This window comes from Morone saxatilis, unplaced genomic scaffold, assembly GCF_004916995.1.
Source record: "Morone saxatilis isolate NCDOM2014 unplaced genomic scaffold, NCSU_SB_2.0 Contig11, whole genome shotgun sequence".
NCBI classification, from domain to species: Eukaryota; Metazoa; Chordata; class Actinopteri; family Moronidae; genus Morone; species Morone saxatilis.
This window is the reverse complement of record NW_023339663.1, coordinates 20703652-20712536: the sequence shown is the minus strand read 5'-3', so window position 1 is coordinate 20712536 and position 8885 is coordinate 20703652. Positions and strand designations below refer to the sequence as shown.

At 40.3% G+C, this 8885-nt stretch overlaps 1 protein-coding gene across 4 annotated transcripts in view; it reads right to left on the bottom strand.

The window, feature by feature from the left end:
• Positions 1-8885, bottom strand: part of trpm7 (transient receptor potential cation channel, subfamily M, member 7) — a 36544-nt gene that overhangs the window by 11835 nt on the left and 15824 nt on the right. For 3 of the 4 annotated variants that reach the window (XM_035682124.1, XM_035682122.1, XM_035682123.1), the window contains exons 12-22: positions 8347-8481; positions 8194-8247; positions 7958-8098; positions 7580-7714; positions 7165-7442; positions 6837-7065; positions 6004-6159; positions 5481-5624; positions 2740-2868; positions 2305-2556; positions 447-621 (exon numbers count right to left, since the gene is read on the bottom strand). In XM_035682124.1, the coding sequence (XP_035538017.1) occupies positions 447-621; positions 2305-2556; positions 2740-2868; positions 5481-5624; positions 6004-6159; positions 6837-7065; positions 7165-7442; positions 7580-7714; positions 7958-8098; positions 8194-8247; positions 8347-8481 (1828 nt within the window). Of the gene's footprint in view, positions 1-446; positions 622-2304; positions 2557-2739; positions 2869-5480; positions 5625-6003; positions 6160-6836; positions 7066-7164; positions 7443-7579; positions 7715-7957; positions 8099-8193; positions 8248-8346; positions 8482-8885 lie in introns of those variants that run through there. The other variant, XM_035682125.1, reaches the window with a different exon arrangement.

The window sequence follows — 8885 nt, the reverse complement described above, 5'->3', positions numbered from 1 at the left end:
TCGGTCTAGACCTGCTCCATTTGAAAAGTGTCCTGAGATAACTTCTGTTATGAATTGGCACTATACAAATAAAACTGAATTGAAAGGAATTGAATTGAAACATTCGGATGCCAGCTGAAGTTACTGAGCACAGTCTGGTGTTTTGCTCCACCTGAGCTTCAAATGCACCCGACTGTCAACCTTGCCTTTTATCAATTTTTAGCCGAGTCGAGGCAGTCAGTTTTTTGGTGAAGCAAAAAGCCCCGCCCTCCCCAAACGGCGCTGGCTGCTTCTGTCTGTGAACCATGTTGTGAAAGAGGCTGTGAGGGGGAGCTTGATTACGCTGTTGTGGGGTTTGATTTCCAGTGCTTGTTTTGAGTGACAATCAGCATCATGCCTTGGTGAGAAGCTTTGAATAAAACTGTTCTTACCATCGTAATCTCCCCTACCATCCTCGTCATCCTTACCATCGATTTCATAGGCATACACTTCCCCGTACATCATCCAGTACGGCTGGAAGACCACATCTTTTGCCAACGTCCAACTGGGCTCCTCGTGTGGGTACAGAATGGCTTTCCTGGGTACGCCATAGCTGAGCAGGACTATAGCCATTATTACCACAATATAGAACATGTTGGCCACCTGAAAGAGATGTCAGAAACATATGATTAATGGTATTATCACTACTGGGAATAATACTTGACTTATAAAGTAAGATAAAGAGAAATAAATTCCAGAGTTTCTCAAGTGCACACCCATCTACTCTGGGGATCCAAAATCAGCACTATTTCAATACTTTTGCTTTTAAAAAACACTTTTTATACAACAGCTTGTTAATTAACTGAAAAATAAAATTAAGGTAATGTTCTACTATTCTTTGATTTGATCTGGCATTGCCCGTTTCAAAGCAATTGTTAATTGTAGCTGTAAGAAAATCTTAATGCCTGTTTTGAAATCCCCAGGGCAGACACAGTAATGTTGAAGGGTTTAAGACTACTTAACAGCTATAAAGGTGTAAATGATGGAAACTTGATAATGTTCTAATCAAATCTAGTTTCACTTAAAGGAGGACTTCAGTATTGAGAGAAATACTGTTATTTGCTTTCTTGGTGAGAATCTAATGAGAAGATCAATACCTTTATTTTAAGTGCACCTATCTGTGCACTTAAAATAACGCTACAACTATCAGCATGTCATCTTTGATTAGCATAAAGGCTGCAAACAGCTAATCTGGCTCCGTCCAAAAAGTGAAAAATGCACCTAAACTCACTATTTAAACTTCACTGTCAAGAAATAGTCCTGAATGTAACTCCCGTAAAATCACGTCATTTTTACACTTCTGTTTGTGTGCTGATTAAACAAACGAGATATATATCGTGTTACTTAATTTAGAGGTGCTGATAGGCACCTTTCTTTTAGCTTCGGACAGAGCCAGGCTGGCCATTTCCTCCTGCTTTCAGTCTTTACGCTAAGATAAGTTAAACTAAGCTAAGCTAAACACCTGATGGTTCTAGCTTCATATTTAGCGCAACTCTGCAAGAAAGCAAATAAGTATATTTAAAAAATGGTCTACTCCTTTAGCAAAATTAAATCAACTTTCATACAGTTTTAACATTATTTCATCCAATATTCTGTTGAAGGCAGGATCTCTCTCAAAGGTTATATAAATACTTTTAAAACTACAGTAAATGGAAAAAATAATAATGATAATAGGACTGATGAAGTCTGTTCTAAAACTGATGGGGCTGCTCAGGTAATATAGTAAGTTACAATACCTGGTAACATCATGTAGAGGATTAATGCTGTTTAAATATTCAAATTGATTAAATGAAAACATGAATATTAATATTTACAATTTGTGAATGCACAAAAACAGCAAGCTCTCTCTCACAGCATCTTTAGACTATTAGCTATAAAAGGTGAAAAAAAAAAAGAAGCCAACGATTTAAAGTTGTCTGAAATACCGTCATGGCCTTATGTACCATACAATAATCGCTATTAAACTTTTGAATATTATTTCTTACTGTATGTGACGTGTTCTTGACTTATTACAATTTCACTGTGGTTAAAGGAACAAAGCAGTGCATTTGTAAATAATAAAACATTATTCCTGTTTCACTGCACCTCCTCCTGCCTCTTTTTCAGAAGAATGTGAAGTATATGACTATAAAGCAGAATTTGAATCCTTCCTGTATTATGCAGCCTACGTCTGAAAGCACCTTCAGAAAAATATATTGACAACATTTATGCTGGGTAAAAAAACATTCACATCTGCTTGCTCTACATCATGCAGTGGTGGGCCTTCTCACTCTCACAAGAACTCACCATTTTAGCAATCATCATGACGTACGGTCCAGCTTGCTGGTTGACAGCCAGGATATCCAGGAGTCGCACGTACCAGAAGATGATATTGAGACAATACACAGTCCTCCCAGGGACAAAGGCTTCCCCTCCACCCAACCTCAGTCCAAAGCCAATAAAGAAGGTGACAATGGCCAGAAAGTCGGACACATTGAAATAGTCACTGAACCACACCTTTATCTTCTGGCTTATTTTGCCTGCCTCAGACATAAACATCTGGAAAAAGGGAGACGGAAAGAGAGAATATTCAGAAAATTGTGTTTGCAGTCTTTGGTAAAGTTAGCAGGGTTTTAAAGGCAAGTCTGTGTCTTGCAGCCATATAAAATAATTCAATATCTTAATCATTTTTTAAAATTGTATTGCGTCTTAAAAATCTTCTAAAACTTCTGTTCCACATACCTCTCGAATTTTCTCAATGGCAGAGGTGAATATGTAGAGGATGACCACCCACTCTTGAGGAGAAGGCCATTCAGACATTTTCACTAGGACCACATATGAGTAGAGCATCAAGAAGCCCAGGTAGAAGAGCTGACAATGGGAGACACACAACGATAAGACTCAAAAACATTACATAAAACAGTTCTTGAAATGTGATGTCTTTAACTACACATGTCATGGAACGTGGATGATGTAGATACACAGTATATAAGACATGTTGGACGTGGATGAAAGCGGGACTGTGTGTCTAAATTCAGACACTTCCAGAGAGGGGTTTCCTCTCTCTGGTATAAGTATTTTGAGGCGTGGTCAGTTGAGGCCCTCTGCAGGCGCTGAAACTCATCATGGCACTTTGAGTTGGGAGCAAATAGTCTGCCATTTTGACGGAGGCCTCTGAGGCCTCAGAGCTCAGCTGGCGGTTAGCTGTGTGGATAAAGACAGTGTGGGAGAAAAGAAATTTCATCTTCTCTGTCTAAGTTAAATTTACAGTTCCTATCAAAGTCTGCTCTCAGAAGGGAGGGGTGAGAGGTTCAAGGGATTACATAAGAAATGAAGATGGGACTCCTCATTTAAAGCTGCACTTATATTTAAACATTGAATCAAGCTACTGTCAGTAATTGGACTGTTTACCGCTCTCATCAATCCCATGTTAGTCATAAACAACTTCTACTATACAGTATTGTGCCTCTATTAGCCTGCTTAGGAGTTCTTTAGCCTAGGCTAAGGAAAGACTTAAACCTTATTGACTTTGGTGATCCACCGACTTTTCCTCTAGTGTCACCATTAAGTTGGAGTGTGGTTAAGTGAAATGTCTCAACTATTATTGGATGGACTACCATGAAAATTGCTATACACATTCACACCCCTTTCAGGATACAAGGTAATATCTTTGGTGATCCCATAACTTATCATATAGCACCATCATCAAGTCAAGTTACATTTTCACCAACACTTTGGTTTATGACCAAATACCTGCAAAATGAATGCCATTCCCAGCCTGAGCTATACTTTGTGTTTAGTGCTTATTAGCTAACAAACTAAACTAAGATGGTGAAAATGGTAAACATTACACCTGCTTAACATCAGAATGTTAACATTATCATAATGAGCACATTAGCATTTAGGTCAGAGCACAATTATGCTTAAGTACAGCCTCACAGAGCATCTAGCATGGCTGTAGTCTTGTTTTTTATTAACTTATTAACTATCTATTTACATAAATAAATGAGATGAGAGATAATGCAGAAAACTGCTGTGCTTAACACACCTTAAAGCAGCTTAGTTCAAATGTAAACTCTTGTGTTTCTATCTTTTCCTGTCGGGAAATTAGCACAAGCCACATGATTGTCTCCCAGTGGTACATGAACTCCCGACTGAAATTTGTAAACTGTGGGAAAGTTTGCAAATGTCCATATAGGCAGGCAAGTTACACGTGTGCGCGCACACACACGTCCAGTTTCTAGGTCTACGGTTTCAAAAATTGCTTAACCTTGACACGCAGGGTGTGAACTGTTGGAAAATCAGCCATTAACACTCCCATGTGATGGGTAAGTCATTGTTGAGTGCTGCACTGATGTGTTGAAATCGGTATGGAAGCAGGTACAACAGATGTAGATAAGCTTGGGCACAGAATACATTACGTAGACTAGCGGTTTCAGTGATGGTATCAGCTCCTCTCAGTCTTGAACAGCCAGAAAAACAGCCCTGTCCCTGCAAATAAAACCCTCAATGTCGACTCACAGGCTCCTGAGAACCAGCCTCAGGCTTGTGTGTATAAATAAACATAAGGCCAAATGAGAAAAGATGAGTGATAATCCAGTGCACGAGTGTGTATTCGAGAAAATGTGTTTAAAATAAGCTTTAACTGCTATCCCTGCTCTTTTCTTTGAAAGTCTCCCAAAATTAGTGTTTAAAGTGCAAGGGCATAACACATGCCGAGATGAATGCTATCAATCTCAAATTCCTTCTCACTCCACAGAGCCAACCAGTAGGAGTGCTGGTGCAGTATGAAGGAAATCCTTGACCTCATTTGCCTCCTACTTGTGAACACTTCCAATCGGTTTTAATGGAGTGCAGTGGACCAATAAGTGGCTTTAATTTTGTATAGAAAACGGGGACAGGATGGTGCTTCACCTAGTCAGGTATCATATTGCTATGCCACTCTGGGAAAGCATGTGCTATGGTGCTTGAAAGGAGATTGACCTACAGTACAGAACAAGCGTTTCGTTTTTTTGTCTGACTGCTTTCTGTGTGGGTATCTGATAAGACAAGGTTGCACCTTGTCCCCTCTCCTATTTGTGGTGTTGACTGACGATCAATCACAAAAGAGGTCATAACCATTAACAAAGCTCTCATGAACATCACCAATGTACAAATAATTCCTATATTTTCAGAAGGTACAACACCTGGAACTAAATTCTCTGAGAAAGTTCCTGCAGTGGAAACGCCCTATAAGTGACACCCTTAGGAACATGTCTGTATCTCTGCAATATGGCTGGTGGAACTCTTCTTTTTAGAGCAAAAACATAAACAATCTGTGTTAAGTGACTGCTTGTGGGTAGCAACATCCTCTCTTTGTAGATCCTGTTACCCAGAATCCTACCCAGATAAACCACCATAAAATAGATGGTGGGATGGATGGGTAGATGACCGTTTGTGCGTGTGTGTGTGTATGTGTGTGTTCTCTTCTGTGATCTCCATACCGTATTGGACCAGAACTTGACAATGGGAGCGTGATAGAAGGCATAAATTTTCCTGGTTAACGGCAGCTTCCTGGAACGAATGTGTGTCTCCATGTCACTCTTAGTGTCCATGTGGTCGTGGGATCTGGCCTCCTTGAACACATCCTGCAGAGAAGTTAAAAAGGCCCAATTTAGACGGCAGCAGGCCACAGAGAGAGAAGATTAGAGAAAGAGAGAGAAAGCAGAGTAAAGTATAGAACGTGAGTGAAAGAAAGTAAGCAAATAAAAGCACTTAAAGGAATTCAAGACAAAGAGTGCAAAAACGAATGTATCAGCAAACCTTTTATGTGAATATCTGAAACTCTTCTGCTTATACAACATGTTCACAACTCAGTAACCCTTTAACACCACTATGGATGATTTCTGACTCTTGTGATACATTTGGACATGATGTTTTCAATGATTTATTTCACTATGGGACTGCCAGACTGCCTGGCAGTTACTGTATAAAAACACAAAAACAGAAAGCCTGAGTAAATCTAACCATTTGGATGTCTTCAGCTATGTTCTGGAAGTTGTGTTCGCTGTCTTCCATGGTCATCTGGTGGTCGTCCTGACTCTGGGGGATGTGAGCCATCTCAGCCTTTGATTTGTACTCCAACAGTAGGATGGCAGGAGGCACCAACATACTCAGAATCACCTAGAAAAAAATAAACACTCATGTGGGTGGATGTGGCTATATTTGTCAAGAAAGTCATTTGAATTATGCACACACGCACACCAATTAATCCCAAGTGCTTTATTGGCTAGTGCTAACTGTGCTAATGGCACATTTATAGTACACTAAACTGTCTAAGCTTTGTGGGTTTTCACTAATTTAAATTATTTTATGTTTTGATGGCGACTGGTGAAAAATCTAATCAAAATCAGAAAAACACAGGTACAGCCCTATTGTATAAAAAGTTCCCGAAAGTTCTGAAAACGTTTTCATTATCCACATTTTTATATTTACTTATAATTAATTTAAAAAATGTTGCACTGTTTTTGTAACAGGAATTAGATTTGTTTCTGCAGTGCAGATAGAGATTCCAAAGATACTATTATTCCTTGTGTCCATGAATCATCCACTTAAGTGTCATTTTAACACCCCAAGGAGTACTGAACTGCAATTGGGATTAGATATGAAAGCAGACCTTTGTTCAAGCCGCAGGAACACTGCACCTGTTGCCAAAACTTCACCAAAAACAAATATTAAACAAATGCAGAACGGTTTAACATTTGCATTAAGCCGCACATAGACAAAGCACTAATTCCAGCACTTCTTTTACTCCAGCTTCTCATTTGTTACCAAAAATAAAAGCTAAATGGAACATGAACCTTGTACCAGGAGTTCTTGCGCATGTTCAGTCGTCCCATCCACATGTCTGACAGCAGCATCTGGGTGCAGGTATGAGCCACAAAGGGCCGTAGGTGGGAGGAGACCGCCAACTTCAAACAAGTGGAGTTGCTCCAGTTCTTAAGCTCATAGGTCAACAGCTTCATGGCCATGGTCTCATCCTGCCTGAACGACTGCTCCAGCAGGTCCACCGCCAACGTCCCAAACTCACTGAAATACACGAGCAGTTGATTTAGTTCATACCTTTTTATAAAGAAATGTGAGTAATTTAATAGCTTCATGACATGTATCAAAGCTACAGAAACTTACTTTGAGTACTCCTTGAGCTCCTCAGAGGTGTCGTCCACTACATCGCTCTTCTTGGCTTCGTAGCCCATAGATCGGCAAAGCTTACAGGCCACCAGTGCCTTTGCCATGTTCTCCTCGCCATGGTGCCAGAAGAAGAGCGCCATTTTCTGCCTCTTCATCAGCACGGCCCACACCAGCAGCTCATTGAAAGGGTAGGGAAACCGCCGTGTCTCTGGGTCGTCGATGTCCACGATCTCTTCTTTGCTTCTCTTTTTGTTTTGCTCAATGGCTGACTCAGGCTAGGAGTAGAGGGAAGGAGCAGACTTGATTTTTTCCCCATTTAACTGTGACTTTTATCTCTAGAGTTTTTTAAATTTTTAGGCACGCGTCCAACTAATGGACGTCTTGTTCTCTTTATTGAATCACAGGAGATTACCTTAGGTTTGTATGGCTGTGCAGTTTTGATGAAGTGGTTGTGCCTCGTCTTCTCCTTCTTGTCTGCCTGCATGCTGAAAGACTCGTGACTTTTCCTTAAATGAGAACCAGGACCTGCTGTGTGGCGCCCCGACCTCTGTGCAGATCACATTTTCAGACTGACTTTTATTACAGTTCACATGGCAGTATGAATACATTCAATCACTAATTAAGGCCTCACATCATTATCAATGCATGTAATACAGCTGTAGGTTGTTTGTTTTAAGAACATGTGTAGTGGATTGTACCTCTTTAAATAAAATATTTTCAAATATCATATCATCAAAGGACGCTATGGACATTGCTACAACGACACTCCAGGAATTGAGTTTGAGCTCACCCTATTGTTGCCATGAAGATTGTTGTAAATGATTCGGAAGCGTTTCCTGGTGTAGTTGCACCTGTAAGTCCCGCCCATCAGGTACTCAATAACCAGGCCCACATCAATCAAAGTGATCTTATAGTTTAGAGGCAGATGACTCTGCAGGAAGGCACAGAAACAAAGTGGTGAATGAGGATAAACAGACTCTGGTTAACATCAACTGATAAAAATGACATGAAGCGGACTGACTGTACCTGTTTAACATCTCTAACCAGGTGGAGGAGAGTTGGGTTGTTGGTCGGTTGTTTCTAAAATAGAAGAAAATACAAGAAGCTTTACAAAACTGAGTATGTGTGTGTGTGTGTGTTTCCTTTTATTCAGTGGCTGATGCATGTTAATAATGTTACCGTGTTGTAGAGCTCCTCCAGCCGACTGATTGTCAAGAAACGGTGCATGCTCACGCCGTTTTCTATGAGCAACTTGACAAAATCTACCCTGTCCATCACAAGTGCATCCAGCATCGCTTGCTCCAGAGAGCTCACCTATACACACAAACAAAGATGACATGTCGTTAAAGAATATTTTTATAGCAAATCCTTATTTATAAAACAACCAAGATAAGGGAGAAGACCAGGAACATGGCCAAATTACAAAAAACAACACAAACACACAAAAAACATAAATAAATATTATCCAACCCCTCATTCATGCAAAAAGCCAGGATTCCCTGAGTTTTAAAATAAACATGAGCACTGAAGGCAGCTTATGAAGACAGCTGTAAGAGGGTTCATGTTACAGTCAAGACAAGCAATTCATGGCAGCCTGCCTGTGTCCAGTCCCCTGGCTCTTCAGACTACAGATTCTGGGGTCGTTGGGCAAGTCAAAAGGTTTGGAGCTAATGCTGAGCTAAGCAAACATCCCTGCAAGCTGTGGCGCACGCACGCAC